The sequence below is a fragment of the Myotis lucifugus genome, unplaced genomic scaffold (genome assembly GCF_000147115.1).
Source record: "Myotis lucifugus unplaced genomic scaffold, Myoluc2.0 scaffold_65, whole genome shotgun sequence".
NCBI lineage: Eukaryota > Metazoa > Chordata > Mammalia > Chiroptera > Vespertilionidae > Myotis > Myotis lucifugus.
The window spans coordinates 5,924,179-5,943,474 of NW_005871113.1; the positions used below are offsets into that span (position 1 = coordinate 5,924,179).

The window sequence follows — 19,296 nt, forward strand, 5'->3', positions numbered from 1 at the left end:
CGATAGAATGTAAAACTAATGCATTGACTATAGTTGATTGTTGGCTGAACTAAAAAATAAAGTCCAACCTTGTGCTGCCTCAAAAGACAAATAAACACAGACGTTAACTCACCACACACAGATGAATAACTTGATGACCTGATAGCTATCAAGCCAGAAAACAAGGACAGAGAAAGCACCTAACAAAGTAACATTCATGGAATTAGATGAAATAATTTTTAGTCAGTAAAGTGCATGAATGAGAAATGAGGACAATGCATAATGGTATATATTCTTAGCAGTTCTTAAAATGTTTAGTCTCAGGATCCCTTTACAATCTTAACAACTATTGAGGATCACAAAGAAATGTGCCTATGTGGGGGAAAAAGTCCTATAATCTCTTAGTATGATTATGAAAATAGTTTTGATCTTTTAGACCCCCAGTGGGGTCTCAGGGACCCAGGGGTAGCACATTTTGGCCATATTATGTAATAAACACAGATCACTGTATGTCCATATTTACATGCCTGGTTGTTTCATTTGCTTATAAACTCCTGAGGACAGGGACCACGTCGTTTTCATCTTTGCTGTTTTAGTGTTTCTGAGTTTCTGCAGCAACGAGAAGACGCCTGGCTTCCTGGACTGAGTTAAAAAGCAGGGAAATCCCTGGGATTCTGTGTTCTGGTCACACCCGATCAGCCCCACTCCCTAGTCCTCTTCTAGAGCTTCTCACCAATTTAAAAAATATGAAAGGAAACAACGGTTTCACCTCGCATTTCTTTCGAGTCAAATTTTCCCCAAGCGAGTAAAGTTGCTTTCACTGCCACAGCACCAACGCCAGCTGTGCACGCCACTCCTCTGTGCTGCCTCCCATTTTGAAAAATTAAATTTCAAAATGGGTAACATTGGTTAATAGCATTATAGAATATTCAGGTGTACAACGTTATAATATGACATCTGTGTACTCTACGGTGTGCTCACTACCTGAAGTCTAATTTCCTCCCATTAGCATGTATTTGACCCCCATTACCCACTGCTCCCTCCCCTCCCCACTTTCCCTTCTGGGACCCACCTGTTAGAATGGCCATTATAAAAAAATATAAGAAATAACAAGTGTTGGAGAGGGTGTGCAAGAAAGGGAACCTCAGACACTGCTGGTGGGAAACTAAGTTAGTGCAGCCACTATGGAAACCAGTATGGCCTGGCCAGCTTGGTTCAGTGGTTGAGTGTAGACCTATGAACCAGGAGGTCATGGTTCAATTCCAGGTCAGGGCACATGCCCGGGTTGTGGGCTCAATCCCCAGTGTGGAGTGTGCAGGAGGCAGCCAATCAATGATTCTCTCTCATCATTGATGTTTCTATCTCTCTCCCTCGATCTTCCTCTCTGAAATCAATTATACATATATAATAAAAGCATAATATGCTAATTAGGCTGGACGACCTTCTGGATGAAGCCGGGGCTTCAAGGGAAGCCCGGGTCCTGGGTGCCAGAGGGAAGCCGGAGCCGGCAGCAGGGGAAGAAAGGCCTACACTTGCACAAATTTCATGCATCGGGCCTCTAGTATATATTTAAAGAAAACAGTATGGAGACTCCTCAAAAAATTAAGAGTAGAGCTACCATTCTGCGTGCCACCCCTTCTTTGCAATGCATTGACTATCTACATTTCAGACAGGCTTTCCGTGAAATATCATGAACACAACCTGGCAGTTTTCAGAAACCTACAGAGAATGGGTTCCCCTCAGCTGGAGGTGCAGGTGGGAGGCCAGCCAGGCATTCATTCCCAGCCACCTGAAGGGGGTCCAGGAAAAGCAACAAGGTGAGAGGAACACAGAGGTTGAAGGGAAAGGGACTCTGGGGGATGGGCCAGGCCTGGGAGGACAACTAGGAGAAGGCAAACATGTGAGAAGGAGCAGCCAGAGGGAAATTTGCATACATATGGCCTGACATGCGGATCTCGAGAGGAGTTCCTGTCATTTCTGAGGCCCAAGCCGCTACTGTGCTTTTCAGGGCCGTTCAGCAGCTTTGCTAAGAAAGTGGCCTCTTTTTAAAAAAATGAATCCTGCCAGGGGAATAGCGGGCAGACCCAGAGTACGTGGTGGGCGAACGCTCCCTGTTGGGAGGTGCTGCCTTCCCTGGGAGAATAACACGCACCTGTTGAGACAGGAAAGGATCCTGGCATAACATTAGAATTCCCCTTCTCTCCACCCCGCCACCCCAGGCCAGTTCCCTAGGGCTGATTTTGGAGGAATTTGTAAATCTGTGCCATAGCCACTGAAATTTGTTCCCAGCGATGGACACGACTATGGTTTCTTCTAATAACAGGGACTCCTCTCCTCCCCCTCCTCCCTTTCCTCTCTCTCCCGGGGGAAGAAGTTATCATTTAGCAACTCTCTGCATGACCCTCCTCCTAATGGACAGATTTACTCATAGTTTCCACCGAATGGATGGAAGCTGCGGTGTGGAACGATGAACTAGGAGTGCCCTGTGTGCGCTGTCCTGTCCCCTCCTGTCATTTGTGGTCTGTGACAGGGGCGCTGGTGGGGCAGGCCACCTGTGGCTGGGAGAGCTAGGAGCCTCTTGGGGAAGAGCCAGTATCCTAATGAGGCCCGGAACCAGCGTGGATCCCGGCCCGTCAGTGCGGGTGGAGTGGAGGCAGCTCAGAACATGTCCTAGCGGGTTTTTCGGGTTTTTTTTTCATCTGGCCTCGCTCCTATGCACTGGCATCGGAGCATGGAGGGCAGAGCCCACACAGTAACTGAAGAAGCCACTGCCTGAGGACTTGGGTGAAGCATTGGTACACAAGGGAGCAGAGGGCGAGTCCCACACAGCTGAGAGGACTGACCCCAGCAAAAACCACCTCTCAGCATTGTTCCCTGGTTGCTCCGCCCGGCTTTCAGGGAGCACAGCGAGGTGGCACAGCAGCCTCAGCCAGGTGGCTTTCTTAGGGTGCCAGGGACTAGCACTGGAGGGAACCACTTCCCAGGTGGGAAACTGGGCTGCCAGACTTAGCAGATTTAGCAGATGGAAGTACAGGACACCCGGTTACATGTGCTTTGCAGGTAAACAATGAATACACTTTTAGGGTACCCGTAATCAACTATTGCGGGGGATATACTTATGCTAACACATTTTTATTATTTATCTGAAATTCAGATTTAACTGGGTATCTTATGGTTTATCTGAGATTCTTAGACGTGGCACAGAGCTTTGGGAACACGGGGAAGCTGTGCCCCAGGTGTGGACAGAATATCCTTGACCGCGGCTACTGAGAGCAGAGGCGAGACCACGCATTTACCTTCCCCACCGTGGAGCTCAGGAGCCTGGCCACAGACAGCCTCTCAAAGGACTCTGGGTAGGAAAGGAGGACAAGGGCACATGGCGGAGTGGAGATTGCATCTGCTGACATTTATTTAGTGCCTACTACGTGTCAGGTGCTATGAATGAAAAATAAACCCAAAACACAATGCTCTCCTGACCGGGTTGACTGCAGTATGTACCTCTCACTCCTGTTTCCGCCTTGTCATGCTCCCTTCTGATCTTAAAATGCAATTCACACCTGTAAGGCAAGGAAAATTCAACCCTGGTTGGTTGAATTTTCCATTTTCTGTCTGATGGGAGGGGTCATGACCTTTGAGGGTGTGGAAACAGCCCAGAAAAATGACCTAATTAGGACCGGAAGGAGCATGGTCTAGGTTTAGGGTGTTGAGTTTCTGCCAGCAGAGGGAGCCCCAGGGTTGGGAGAGAAAGCTCAGACTGCAGGGGTTAAAAAAAATCACTAGGGTGGGGAACTTTCTGGCAATGTGTTCAGCAGTCCAGAGGGACTTCAGAGTCAAATTCAGATAAAAGAGGATGAAAGAGAGAGGAAGGGGGGAAGCTAGATTTACAATACACTGACATGTACACAGCAACAGTTACACACACAAATCACATAGAGCCCCCTCCTTCCCCCCTCCGTAGGCACACTGACAATTTCTGCTCTAGTCCAGTGGTTCCCAAACCTTGCAGTGCCACTGAGTCATGGGGGGAACTAAGGGCAGATTCCCAGACCCCACCGGGACCTGTTGAACCAGACCCATCAACGGTGGGACCCGGGAATCTGTATTTTTACAAAGCTCCCCAGGCGATTGTGAAGCAAACTGTGGACAGACAGTCTGATAAACTGCTCTGGGTAATTAGGTAAGAACTTTAATTGTAGCTTGTTTGAGACTTAATTTAAGGGCTCCAGGCATCAACATGTTGACGGGTGGATTGAATGTAATCCATGGGAGTCTGCAATTATGATTGAACTTTCTCTCAAAAAAATGTCTATATCAATTTCTAGGAATAATTTCTATGTCAATATAATACATGAAGAGCATTTAAAAAGTTACATGGCACAAAAGGCTTATGAATAACAGGAATCCTTACTCCTCATATCTCCATGCCCTACCCTCATTTCAGAGCCCTTCCTTTCTGTTTTTTAAAGAATGTCTTATTGACTTAGAGAGAGGGGAAGAGGGAGAGAGAGGGGGAGAGAGAAAGAGAGAGAAAGAGAGAAACACATGGATGTGAGAGTGCAACATCAATTAGCTGCCACCTGCATGCCCCCTACCGGGGATCGAGCCTGAAACCTAGGCATGTGCCCTAGACCTGGAATCGAACTGGCAACCTCCTGGTGCAGTGGATGATACCCAACCAGCTGAGCCACATTGGCAACCCCTTTTTTAAATCTTATTTTTTCCCTCTGAGAATTAACCACATATTTTAAAACAATATGCTTTTTACTACTGTTCTTTGATTATGCAATTTGAGAAATTATTTATTGACTTTCTACTAAGAAATATTAGGATTTTGCTTTTTTAACAACACATGTAGAGACTCATTTCCTTTCTTCTAGACTCCTAGTACTATTCTTTCATCATTTTAATTAAATCAAGTCAGTGTTCATATTATTATGACTAATTGTTTACAGCTCAGCAATGTAATGTACAGTGATTGCATTTCTTTTTATTCTCCCCACCTTCCCTCTTTACCAGAGTTTACAATCACACTTTTGTTTGTTTGCTTGCTCAGTTCTCCAAATCCTCTGACAAGAGCTAGAAAAATAAATTGGTTAAATTAATTGGGTAATCTGATATTTTCCCCTCATATGTCCCTCTTGGAGCCCTCATCCTGCTGTGCCCATTTGCACTAGAAGCTTGATAGGCTGGTCGCTGGGACATCCCTTTGCCATCCACATGAGAACTCTGACTTCTCTCCCGGGTAACTTTCCCTAAGTGGTAAGGAAATTCTTTGAGACCTAGGATGCAAGAGTGCTATTTTACATTTAACATTTTCACATGGGCACCCATCCATCAGATCACAGCCGCATAAACCCCAGGGTGACAGCTCTGCCTGCTTGTCCTTATTTCACCCTCGCCTTGATTCATGGTTTGGCTGGGTAGGGATTTCTAGGTTGAAGATTATTTTCTCATGGAAGGGGAAGACATTGCTGGATTGCCTTTCAGTTTCCAGCTTCCAGTGTTGACCCTGCAAAGTCCAATTGCTGCCTGGATTCCTGATCCTTGGTTTGTGAACTGGTTTTCCTCTTTCGAGAACTTTTGGGATCCTTTTATTGCTGGGGTTCTAGCATTTATAATGATGTACTTTGGGGAGAGTTTTTTTTTCATTCATTGTGTTGAGCACACACTGGGGCCTTTCCATAGGGAAATGCAAATCTTTCATTGTGGGAAATTTTGGAGACATTCGTTTTTTGGTTAATGTATTTTACTCAGTTTTCTCTGTGCTCTCTTTTTGGAATTCATAATTAGAAGATGTCAGCGCTCCTGGATCAATCCATGTAAGCTTCTTATTGTTATTGTCCTATTTTTAAATTTATTTTCCTTTTTGACCTGCTTTCCAGGAGATTTTGTCAATTTTATCTTGCAATGCTTCATTTAAATTTATATTTCTAGTTGCACTTTTTAAAATTTATTTTAAAAAGCTCTTTCTTGTTCCCTACTACTTTTTAAAAACATTGGTTTCCTGGTCTTCACTCATGGAGGCCCTGTTTTTCCTTATCTCAGGGGGTAATTTCGATGTTGTTGTGAATTAACGATTTCTTCTGCTCTCTCGGTTATTATGGAGTTTTTATCTTCAATGTCAGAGGCTTTTATTCCATGATTGATGATCCTTGGAGTCCATTCCTTGGCTGTTGGGGGCGCTGTATGGAAAGGCAGGGCTGGCTGTTAGCTCTACTGTTGGATAATCCAGAGGGTACTGGGCATTTTCATTGGGGGACCCCAAATACCAGTGCGTTAGTTGTTTTCTCTTTGGTTGAGTATCTTCTACACAGAGGAATCCTTAGTTTTTCTGCCTAGTGTGGGCTGGAGAGGGATATAAACCCGGCTGTTGGTGTTCCGGGAGCTGAGCCAGAACGAGGAGCTGGGGAATCTCATCTTTCAGGATGGAGTCTTTCTCTAATCCTGCTTCTAGCTCCATGCCTAAACCCACGCTCTACTGAGCCCACTGCCTCTTAGGCCATTTTCTCCAAAATATAGACTTTCCTTCTTCAGTTGGAGGGCAGGAAAGGGGATCTGGAGTGTCTCCTATTGTTGGCCCCTCTTCCCTCTGTTCTGAGATCCGATGCCCTGGTTCCTGAGACTCTCCTGGGCTCTGTGACTTCTTGTTGGCGTCCTGCCATGGGCACTTGGGCTTCCTCCAGTGGTCTCGTTTGCTAAGTCACGTATCACTCGTCCATTTACTTTCCCTCTTGCAAAAGAGTGTTGACATCTCTTATCCGCTATTGTTTCCATTCCAGTTCTCTTTGACCTTGTGGTTTATAGCATGTCAATTCTCCTACTGTGATAAGTGCATTTTGTATGAAAGCAGAAATGAATATGGCTTCTCAACTCCCAGGTTTAACCCTAGGTAGATAGCTCTTTCGAGGAGACTGTCGGGCTTGAAATGAGGGGAAACTTGTGACATCTTCTATCTCCTCCCCTAGGTTACCCAAGAGTCAGGTGTGGAAATGAGACATTAAATCATTTTAATGGAAGGAAAGGAGGAAAAACATTTCATTTGTTTATTCATCCAGTCTTTCCAAACATTTATTGAGCACTAATAAATAATCTAACCTATGCTAGGTGCCAGGAATATAAAAGCTGAGCAATATTTGCTATCTTCCTTCAAGGAAGTTGTAGTTAATCATAAGGCAGGCAGGCAAGTAAATTAAAAGTCACGATAGTTAATAATATACTATACAGTAATAAGGGTGCGCATATTGCCTTGTGCTAGCCATTTTCATGACGATAACCTCATTTCATTCTTGTTACCGTTTTTACGTTGGATATCATTAACCATCTTTTGCAGATGAGAAGTTATTAGAGGAGTACAGAACAGGCCATCCAAATCAGCCCAGAGAGGGGAAAGGGCTTCTGGGAGGAGGTGGCCCTGGAGTTAAGTTTTGAAGGAAAAGTACAAGTTATGGAGATGAAGTTGGGGGAAAGGCATTCCAAGCAGAGGGAACTCCCCGTGTTCAGGCAAGGGGTCTCAAAATAGCACGGCATGCCTGAGGAACCTCAAGTAGACTGAAATTGGAGCACATGGGGGCGTGGCCACTGAACTATAAGTATCCACGTTAGTCCGGATTGTGATCCTGGGCCTACTAAGGAGAGCTGCAGAATATGTGATTCCCTCTGTGAATCTGAGCAAATTAAAAAATACTATTTGTAAAATGGAGACGTCGCGCGATTATATAAAGAGATGAAATATGTAACCCTGGATTAATGGTAGGAATGTAAAATATTCTAGTTCTCTTAGGACAAACCTGCCTTAAATCCTTCTTCCATGGTCTCTAGTCCCCTGACAGTTACAAAACAGATTCTGGAAAATCTTAACTATTAGGCAAATCTTTTCTCTCGGTCCATTTTGGCCAGGCCAGGATTAATTGAGCAACTTTTAACAGACTATTTTATTTAATCAGCAGATGCAGTATTTATGAGTTCTCGGGCGTCTGGGGCATCTTTCCTGTAAAGTTTGGGTGGGACCAGGCGCATTGAGTCCCAGACTCCCCTCCACCACTGACATACGTGTGACCTTGGACGAGGCCCTGCCCTTGCCTGGGCTTTAATTCCCTCACCTGGCAAATGAGAGGAATTAAATTAGATTAGCGTTAAGATTTGTTCCAGCTCAGAAACTGGATGCAGGAAGCTTTGAGCTGTACTGAAATAATATAAAGAGCAACCTTGGATTTTTGGATTCTATTTTCATATCATGCTACGGAGGGAAAGGCAATTCCTTTTACATCTTGGCAAGCAAGCAGAAGTGAGATCCTTCTGTCTCTCCACCCTCCTTCCAGCTTCTGACTCTGATTTACTCACACCAACCCCAACGAGAAATACTGGCACTAAAAAGCGCACTTCAGCGTGTCCCTCTGGATTCTTAAGCTCTGTTGGAAAAGTTGGGGGAGCGGGACTCTTAAAAGCCAGCCGTCGGGAAAACACATCGCCATCGTCTGTCTGTAGACGCTTTCCAAAGCCTGAGCCTCGCTGTTTAAATCCCTCCAAGACTGGATCAGTAAACCGCAAGCTTCTGGGTGATACTGTTATTGATGGCAAGTGAGGGTTCGGGTAAATGGTGGGAGTGGGGACTGGCATTTCCTGTTCCTGTCAGCGTTTCTCTAACTGGCCTGAAAGAAGTGCTTTTGAATTCGCTCTGCACAGGCCCTTTCAAAGCTCAGAAGGTCAGTATCCTAGCATCCTGAGCAGCCAGGCAGGACTGGGACTAAAGAACAGGTGAAGAGCATGTGAAGAACTGTGACTGACAACTGTAGGCCTCCCTTGGTCCATTGAACAAGACTTCTCGAAATAAAATGAGCCTTTCTCAAAGCTCCCGATCTCCATATTAATAATGTTCAACTGGCTGATGATTGGCTGCAAGATGCAGTTTCCAGCACTTTCAGCAATTCCTAGGAGATTGCCTGATGTTTGTACTCTGTCATCGGGTTAAAGCCAATTTTTTAAAAAAATGCTTATGACCTGCAATCTTTGTAGGATTTCAAAGAACGTGCAGACATTTTAAAAAACGATTTTTGCAACATTTTCATTCCATCTTAACTTTCTGTCCCAGGATGATCAGAACGCTCTCAGTGCCAGTGACAGGCGTCTGGTTCCATCTGTCTTACATCTTCCCTCCTACACATTTATTTCATAACTCATTGGGCATTTCTTCTTCTTTTTTTTCCCCTTTGACCAGCATTTGACACTGAAATCTCTCTTCAGCCCAGCCCTCTAATTTATTCCATTATTTCAATAGTGGTTTTCTGAGTACTTACTAGGCCCTGACACAATGGTGATGCTATAAAACATAATGGGATTTTAAAAAGTCTTACCTTGAGGTTTCAACCAAATTTTACTTCTTTTTATGGATCTCCTTTTTTCCTTGTGCTTTTCTTCCCCTCTCTCCTCCTCTGCCTTCCCTTCTGTTTCATCTCTCTCCTCCTCTGCGGTTTCCCACTCTTTGGGGAGGGGCAAGATTTCCTGCTCAGAAGTTGGTTGGTTTCTGGGAGGAGTCAAAAGATCTGGTTCAGGACTTGAACCAGCTGGTCTGCCACCTGATACAAGGAGGTGAAACCCAGGTCAAGGAAGACCTTGTGCTGGGACCAAGGTTGCAGCCAGGAGACTCCCGGGAGAGGAGCCCTAAAGGGAAGCCGGAGTAGGCCAATCTTGGACGCAAGCATCAGCGTTCCCCAGAGGACAGAGGACCTCCTGAGGCAGCCCCAGGGCATGAATGATTGGAAGTGGTCCTGGTTGCCCTGGAGACTTATCCATTCCTATTGTTAGCTTTAAACAGGCCAGAGGCACACCAGGCAGAACCCCTGTCCCACCTTTAGCGCTTGCTCTCAGATTCTTGGCTTTGCCTCAAAGAAAAGTATTGAAACAAGAATTGAACAGATTTTCCCCTCCCACAAAGAGACTCCAGTGATCCAGTGTTCTCTGTGTAAGAGTTAAGAAGTCTTTTCCATCAAAGTTATAGCTTAGATATTAACTCCCCCTATCTCCTGGCAGGTAATTAACAATCTAATAAGTAACCAGAAGTGTAAACATTCCTGAAGAAGAGGTCGTCTGTCCCACTCCCCTACAGACATCCAGTCTCCTTCCTTATAGCCTGCCTTTCTCTGCTTAGACATTGGCGCCAGACTGTGAAGCCATGCCCTTCAGACAATCGGGGCGCAGTAACTCCTCAGGGAATAGACAGTGATGGCGAACCTTTTGAGCTCGGCATGTCAGCATTTTGAAAAACCCTAACTAAACTCTGGTGCCGTGTCACATATAGAAATTTTTTGATATTTGCAACCATAGTAAAACAAAGACTTATATTTTTGATATTTATTTTATATATTTAAATGCCATTTAACAAAGAAAAATCAACCAAAAAAATGAGTTCGTGTGCACCTCTGACATGCGTGTCATAGGTTCACCATCACTGGAATAGATAAAAATAGGAGTGGAATCCTCATTGTGTGTGCCTGCCTGCCCTATTGTTGCTAATGGCAGCGCACCCTTTTGCGCAAAAGTAAGTCTGCCTTGCCGACCCATTTTCGAGTGTTTTTCTCATTCCCCCAACACCATTGAAGAGCATTTCTACACATTTCTCAATTATAAACCCCTTAAGCAATAACCTAGGTGACTTATAAACCATTAGGGTGATCCCATCAACAGGAGCATGGATGGTAGAGGGGAGACAGGACCTGCAAGAGGATCCAGGTAGGGACAATAATTCCAGCCTGATTTACACCGATTAGTGATGGAGCATCATACCCAATTCAGAGGCTTTCATTCTTTTGGACTAAGGCAGTGGTCGGCAAACTAAGGTTTGCGAGCCACATGCGGCTCTTTGGCCCCTTGAGTGTGGCTCTTCCACAAAATACCACGTGTGGGCGCGCACGTACAGTGCGATTGAAACTTCGTGGCCCATGCGCAGAAGTCGGTTTTCGGCCTGGGTGAGTCTATTTTGAAGAAGTGGCGTTAGAAGAAGTGGGGGGTGTCGGTCGGTCGGGCGACGGGAGACGTGGCGCAGGCGGGCCGCGGGATATGCAGCGCGGGGGAGGAACATTGTTTTGAGGTACATTCCCTGAGGTCGACCCCTTCCAACTCTCCCATTCATACTCGTCTATCTGAAACAAGTATACAAGACGAGTGTGGATGGGAGAGTTGGAAGGGGTCGACCTCAGCGAACGTACCTCAATCAGATTGAGGACGTTTTTTAGCAAAGGCCAGCTTAGGAGTACCCTAATTAAGTTAATAACAATGTACCTACCTATATAGTTTAAGTTTAAAAAATTTGGCTCTCAAAAGAAATTTCAATCGTTGTACTGTTGATATTTGGCTCTGATGACTAATGAGTTTGCCGACCACTGGGCTAAGGCATAGACAACAGTGTGTCAACAAAGAGGTCATTCTCTTCACCCATTTATGTATTCACCATTCAACAAAGAGTTAATGAGCACCTAGTCCATGCCAGGCACTGGCATAGGAGCCGGGAATAGAGTGATAAGCCAAACTAGGCATAGCTCTACCTTGATGGTGAGTATAATTGATGTGGTTGCACACTGGTCTCTCTGAGATTTGGGGACTTCAATGTAGAGGAAGGGTTGAAGTTGTTGGGTGCTAATGTCTCCTTTGGAGCAGCATCGCTGGACAGATTTTAGATGGTCATCTTTCTGTTTCTTAGTCAAAAAGGGACATTGGTTCTTCCAATGACCCTTCTGCTTATACAGACAGTCCTCGGGTTACGTTGGTTGGTCCGTGGTTATGTCGCCATCTTCCATTTATTTATAGAAAAAAAAAGTTCCATCATTTCGATGTATGTACATATGTGCCTTATGTTTTTTATTATTTATTTATTTACCACAAGTAAAGGTCGGGAATTGTTATCTTTCTTTTAATTTTTTTTTTTACTGTTTCACTTCATTACTGCTGTGTATGTGCTCCATGTGAGTGATGTAGGTGCTTATATAGATGGGTTCTGACTTAGGGTGAAAATCAAGTTATGTTGCACCATAGTAATGGATCTCCGACGTAACCCGAGGACCTACTGTACTATCTACAAGTGTATTTACCTATAGACTCCCAATTCTCAAAGGATAGAAGACCTTCTAGTCTTGTTTTCCTTTCAGAAGCCAGTTGTCTTATCTGGAGATTTCTAGCTCATTTACTTTCTGAGGCTCTCTGAAAATGTCCACCCACATATTGAATATTTTCTAAACAGTTCATTTTGGATTTCAATTAATTTTTTTCTCATTAAATCCTTTTATTCATATTTGAGCCCATAAGAAGAAAAAGGGAAAAAAAAAACAAAACAAAGCAATAATGAAAAAGAAAAGCCTCCTTAACTTCAACTATTGTTCCACTCCAGAATACTCTTTTAAAATTTCTTGAAACCTGTTTTTATTTTTATTTAGTTTATAATTTTGAATCTTTTAAAAAAGGCTTCTGGAATTGTCTTTTATACTGTATTTTAATTTTTTTCTTGCTCTCTGAAGACACTGTTTTTTTTGTTTGACACAGATGAGTTATTACAATGTTTTCTTTCTTACCCTTCTGGTTTTAAACAATTTTTTTCTCCAGTTGAAGGACTAACAACTGAACTTGTTGTACTGATCTGTAGTTCAGAACAATAATTATCTAATAAAATCTTGAGCTATGTAACAGATTTCTACCTGGCTTCCTGCGGTTTAGGAAAATCCTTAATTATAACTCTTAATATGGCTCTATCTAGACCAAGGTTTAAATTTAACTTCTTTTTAAAAAACAATTCTATTTATTTGAACTAAAAACATCAGCAACAGCAAAACCAACCAACAAACAAACAAAAACCAAAGAATGGTTCATTCAACTTCTTTAGAGCTGCCTTTTTTTTAAAATATATTTTATTGATTTATTACAGAGAGGAAGGGAGAGAGACAGAGAGCCAGAAACATCGATGAGAGAGAAACATCGATCAGCTACCTCCTGCACACCTCCCACCGGGGATGTGCCCGCAACCCAGGTACACGCCCCTGACCGGAATCGAACCCGGGACCCCTCAGTCCGCAGGCCGACGCTCCATCCACTGAGCCAAACCGGTTTCGGCTAGAGCTGCCTTCTGATTTTGCAATTTTATATTGTGATTGTTCCCCCCCCCCCCCCAGTAAAACTCTGAAAAATGAGTGGCTCACATCAAAGGTCAGGTAAAGATAAGTGGAAAGAGAGAGAAATGAAATTAAGGTTGGTTTCAGAGTCTTTGAAAAGACCATGCTGGAGTTCAAATTTTGTTTTTTAAACCTCAGCATACTAGTTAAAGAAGCAAACTTGGCTTTTTAGATTTCTGGGGTTCCTCTTAAATGTATTCATTTATTCTGGGGTTCCTTATAAATGAATTAATTTGTTGATTTTGACATGCCAAAAGTTCTCCATAATGACCATTTTTATTCTAAATAAAATGCTTTTTATCAAAGTAAGTGCAAGAGTTAGGCTTACAGTGCAACTTTATATGGAAATCAGGAGTTTTTCCAAGAGGAAGTTGGGGTTGTGACACAGGAGAACCCAAGAGAGGCAACCTAGTGAGAGTGTGTGCCTGCAAATGGTATCTTGGGTTCTCTTTATAAGCAAAAGTTAGGAGTGGGCCATGCAGTTAATGACCTGACAATCTGACCCTGGCATGCAGACTAAAAGTAATCTGCCACACATGGACAAGACAGTGCCCACATGAGTGTTCTGTAGAACCTAAAGCCAAGTTTGACCAATTGCCCTTTCCCAAACTGTAATGGACCTCCTGCCATTACACCTTAGGACCAGTTTGGACTAGATTGGTGACTTATTGGGCCATTCCATATGAAATACGCCCTTATTCATCTATGAGAAACAATGTATTCCAGAACAAAACAAAAACACATATAATGAGACTTTTTAATATAGACAAATAAAAGCAAAAGAAAAGTGAGCACCAGGAGAAGAAGCAGTTGAATGGCAAAAATAGTTGTCAAATGGTACACCTCCAAAACAAAAGGTCTAATATACAGAACTATGCCTACTCATTCAATGATCTACTTTCCACACCAAATATCGAATGACCTTATACGAACACCTAGGTATAATTAACCAGATGACCTGCTTGGTTAAAAATCATAGAAATGGTGAGAACTCAATGAAATTAGCTGGAACTCAGTAAGTACATTGCTGATTTTTGGGAAGCATGGAGTTCAGGGAGTGGTGTCCTTCCTGAGACCTAAGTGGGCTGACATCATTTATGGAAGCATTTATTTCTTGATGGCTGGTACTCTGAAATTTATTTATGGGTGAGTTAGTTCCTGGTTGGCTGACCCTCAGGGCTATCACTGATTGATTGGCTTATAAAAGTGTCTTAACTGAGGTGAGCTGTCATTGATTGAGCCAAGGGGTTTAAAACTAATTCTGGGTACAATGATTATAGAGCAATCAAACTTTCCCCAAGAATGTGGTAACTTTTTAATATTCTCACAGTTGATTCTTACTATTTGTTTTCACTAGAACATAGTGCAAATTGGCATCTGATAAAACATAAAATAATATATTTATTTATGTTCATAGATCAGAGTTCCGTGGAGTTTTGTACTGAGCAAGGTGACTAATAAGTGTTTCATTATGACAAAGTTTGAGAACCATTAGGTTCAGCCACTAGGTTTAGGCATTTTCTAAGAGGCAAGAGTATTAGTTAGATAAATTTAATCAGGAAATAGTTTATTTGGGGGATTAAATTCATTACTTTTAATAGTCATCTAGCAAGAAGGAAAATCTTTGTCAGCATGCTGAGAAAAAGAGCAAAGAGGCATTGGAAACAGAGAAGAAGGGATGGTGGGTTCTAGAGAAGCAACCCTTATTTGGTGGTTGTTCTAAACAGAATCCTAGCATCTTATAATTGGATGGGACCTCAGAGGCCATATGACAAACATCCCTCCAAGTTCAGAAATTTCCTCTCCACGTTATACCATCCCTGGCAGATGATGTCTAACTTCTGCTTGGGTGCTTTTAGTAATGAGGCTCTTACTATACATCACAAGACAAGCTGTTGTTTGGAAATGCTCTGATTTCTCAATGACCTAAGATCTGTTTCCTTGCTAGTCGTAGTTCAAGCCACATATAATAAGTCTACTTGATTGTATTTCATTGGACCAATAGAGCAGCCCTTTAAGTATTTGAAGGCAATTGCTAAGTGACACTACTGTATATTCTCTTCTCTAGTGATTTGATTCTTCTGTATGTGAGAGGGGTTCTGGACTGTTATCTGCCCAAGTCACTCTAATCAAAGTATTTGTGTCTTAAATTATAGCAACAACCACAATTACAATAACTGTCATTGGCTGAAAGATTACTACAGTTGACCCTTGAACAATATGGATTTGAACTGCATGGATCTAGTGAGAGAGAGAGAGAAACATCATTGTGAGAGAAACATCGTTCGGTTGTCTTCTATATGTGCCCCAACCAGGGTTGGAACCTGCAATCTAGGTATGTGCCCTGACTGGGAATCGAACCCGAAACCTTTTTTGGTGTACGGGATGATGCTCCAACTAATTTAGCCACCTGTCCAGGGCCGAGAACTTCTTCAATAAATACTTATACATTTTCCAATCCGTGGTTGGGAGTCCACAGACTTGAAGGGCCTACTGTATGCATTGATCTACGCTATTTTATATAGGGGGGTTGAATATTCCCAGATTTTGGCATTCACTAGGGGAGGAGGGTAGCTGGAACCAATCCCCCATGGATAATGAAAGTAGTTAAGTTTTGGGGAAGTCAAAAATTACACGTGGATTTTTGACTATAACAGAAGTCAGTGCCTCTAACATTGTTCAAGGGTTCGCTGTATATGCCAGGTACTCTCTAAGCACTTCACTCATTTAATTCGCAAAATTATGCCACGAGGAAGGAACTATTTTATAGGTGAGAAAATGGTTTACGTAACTTGAGGTAGGCAGTTTATAAGTAACTTACTTGTTCCAGGCCTTAGAGCTCACAAGTAGGGAGTCTGATTGCAAATCCAAGCGCTCAGGCAGTGGAACTTAACTTCTCTTGTTTCCCACCTGCGGACTGCCAAGTGAAACAAAACCACCTTCTCTTCCCTCTTCCTGGACAGTCTGCTTTCACCAATAAGGTGTTGCTTTGTTTTGGCAGCCCTGTCACCAGCTCTTGTTGGCTCATACTGGACTTGTAATTGGTGAAGATACCTATGTCTTTTTCCGCATGATCTGCTGCTAGAATAAGCCTTCACAATTCCGTGAACATGCAACTGGTTTTTCTGGACCGAAATTCTGCGCTGAATCTCCTTCCCTATTTAGTTTCAATCAGTGAGGGTCACTGCATGAAGGAAGAACAGTCTGGCAGTGGATCAGTTTGGGGGGAATGTCCTAAGGGGTGGTTTCAGCTGCTGAGAGCTGGACACAGTGGTGGCTAAATGGGAGGAGGAATATTAACATAAAAGGAGAGGCACTTGGGTAGACCAACTGGGAGAATAAGATTGGACGTTTAAGGTGAGGCTATGTCTTAATATAGGGATGAGGTTCCCAATTTGGAAACCGAGAGAACAGGGGTGCCACTGATATTCTTTTCTTCCTTTAAACATATCTCTTTCCCCTCCATTATTCTCACTGAGTTCTGGTTGTTCTTTTGTTTGGCGCGATAAGGATACATTTCAGGGAGAGATGACATTTGATCAGGGCCAGAACCCTGGGTAGAATTTGAGCTGGCAGAAATACAATGGAGGGGTGTGTGGGAGGGGGTGGTGGTGGAGAGGGTCTGATCAGAGGCAAAGACAGGAGCCACTGGGATGTTTGGCAAAAACGCATCGCTACTGATGGCGAGAGACATGTCTGTACCTGGCTAGGGCAGGAGACACATTAAAATCACAAGGAGGGAGGCATCAAGCCCATGTCCCGCGTTACCTCTTTAAGAGTCATTGTTCAAAATTTCCTTTGCTGAGCCCTATAGACAGACACACGGAATTAGTTATTACCGCCAAGCAAGCTTGGTCCCGGAGGAAGAGGACTCAGATCTGTGACAACCCGTCTTTTGTCCTTCTAACCGCAGGGTCTCTTACTGCAATTTGCGTTTCTAGGGAGGAAGGCTGGGTAGAACTAGGCATCCAATAGGGGTTCTTGGGAGCTTGCCTTTCCTGGTTTCCTACCAGCTGGCTGGTTTCCTCCTCCCCCTCCCCCTCTCCTTCCTCCTCTCCCTCTTTCCCTTGCTAACATATGGTTAGGAAGAAAGAGGTATCAGCCATAGGAGCCTTTGGTGCACAGGTGAGAAATGACAAATGCACCTTCTGTCCCAGAACTGATCAGTATCTCCCATTCATGTCCCCTAGCTCAGAAGCTGATCTTCTGATCTTAAAATGCCAAGTCTGGTGGGACTTAGGGAAGTTTCTCGCTTCCCACTGCCAACGTGAGACAAAACCAAATCCTCAACCGACTGAGAAGCATGGGACATGAATACCAGAGCTCCCAGCAGGGCAGGGAGGGTAGCCTGACCTGCAGGACGCTGGGCTCTGCAGGGCTCACTCAGGGAGACCCCTCACCTGCATGCCCACCCCCCTCTGCTGCCCGCCCACCCAGGGAACCATGCCCCCCCCTCCCCAGGAATCAGACACAGATATATTACAAAATGTTTTCATTTTCAAAATGCAAAATAATGGTCATTGTAAAAATAATAACAATAACAATAATAATATAAAAAGCATCTCTCCTCCTTCGGCCCCAGTGCAAAATGACAGGTGCACTCAGCTCAAAGACACGTGGCTTTGGACATGCCATCCCTCCGCAGTGCTGCACGGCAGCAAACCCACCCCAAACTCCTTTTGGTGAAATCTGTGAGCTCCTTCAGTTCTAGCAGGCAGCGGCTTCTCCGAGGTCCACACAGCTCAGGACTCCTGCGCTCCCCTGCTGGAATCAGCGTCGGTCTCCGTCTCCGTCTCTCTCTTTCTCGCTCGCTCTCTTTCTTTCTCCTCTCGCCCACCCTCTGCGGGGCTCCCACAGTTTCTAGGAGGCGTGCTGCCGGTTGGAGAGGGCCCGGCTGCAGAGGGTGTCTTCGTGCTGCTTGCCTTTCTCCGGCAGGGCCTGTGTCTGCAGGGCCTGGCGCTCCCGGGCGGCCCGCAGCTCGGCCACGGCGGCCTCCTCGTCCCGCAGGCGGCTGGCGGCCGTGAAGGGGCTGCACACAGTCTCCACCAGGACCAGCACCACGCCGAACAGGGCCAGCACGCCGCCCAGCACGTACACCTTCACCAGCCTCCGGCTGGGCTTCTGGGCGATCATCTCCTTGACCAGGGGAATCAGCTCCTGCACCGTCTCCATGCCGGCTCTGGCTCTCGGGGACAGAAGGGACCTGGGGAGGAGCGGAGCAGAAGGGGGGCCGTTAGTCCCCGAGGGATGGCTCGCTCCGGTGGCCGCAGCATCCTCCCCAAGCCCCGCAGAAAGGACCCCCAGCCCCGCCGCGCCCAGCCCAGCCGGCTCACCTGATCCGCACAGCGAGCTCCTAGGGAGGCAGCGCGAGCTGGGCAGTGAGCGCGTCCGTCCGTCCGTCCGGCTCCGCGTTCTCCTCCTCTGTGGCCGCTGGGGCTAGTCCAGCTGGAGACTCCACAGCTGACACCCCGTCGGCGTCCCGCGGTCGCTTAAATCTTCCTCCTGGACCCGCCTCCAGGGCTCCCTGGGTTGGGGCCAGCGCCGGGCGCGCGCTTGCCAGAGAGGCGGAGGAGGGGCGGGGAGAGCCGGAAGGGGGGCCGGGGGGAGGAGCGGGGCAGGGAGGGGGTGGGGCGGCCACGAGCTGTGCACGCCGGGCCTGTGTGAACTGGGGCCTGGGAGGGGGAGACGGCGCCAGGGTGCAGGGGAGGGCAGCCTGCACGTGGGAGGTCCTGCTCCAGGTGCGTGCAAGGGTGAGAACCCGAGCCCCGAGGTAACTGCGTGCACTTGCCACCCGACTCTCTCTGGGCGGTGTGGGTGGGTGCACAGCGTCCCTGGTCCGGGGCAGCTTGAGAAGGACCCCTAAGGAGGACATCTGGGGTTCTACCTGAGAGGAAAAAGCACTCGTTTTTTATCCAGAAAGGTGTCATCTTCCCACAGTTGGGGGGGATCGTAGAGGAGAAGGCAAGGGGGAGGGATGGGGTACAGAACAGAGCAGGTGTCCAGGCTCTGCCTGAGGCCTTGTGCGCGGATACCACCGTTTCTGTCTGGCCTGACTGGTTTTATTCACAGGTGCTTGCATTGTGAGGGTCACCTGAGAGGTAACTTACTCATTGAGGGTGCCCTGTTAGCACAGGTGGTGTGTGTGTGTGTGTGTGTGTGTGTGTGT

General features: G+C 45.5%; 1 protein-coding gene across 1 annotated transcript; it reads right to left on the reverse strand.

The window, feature by feature from the left end:
* Nucleotides 1–17,605: 17,605 nt before the first annotated feature.
* On the reverse strand, nucleotides 17,606–18,623 carry G0S2 (G0/G1 switch 2). Its single transcript, XM_006089925.3, has 2 exons — nucleotides 18,464–18,623; nucleotides 17,606–18,333 (listed from the first exon to the last, which is right to left on the reverse strand). Exon 2 carries the CDS (start codon nucleotides 18,300–18,302, stop codon nucleotides 17,991–17,993), a length of 312 nt encoding a protein of 103 aa, XP_006089987.1. The 5' UTR covers nucleotides 18,303–18,333; nucleotides 18,464–18,623; the 3' UTR covers nucleotides 17,606–17,990.
* Nucleotides 18,624–19,296: the final 673 nt, after the last annotated feature.

Excerpts from the sequence above, each read along its gene's own strand:
- G0S2 (XM_006089925.3), bottom strand. The coding sequence starts at position 18,302 with ATGGAGACGGTGCAGGAGCTGATTCCCCTGGTCAAGGAGATGATCGCC.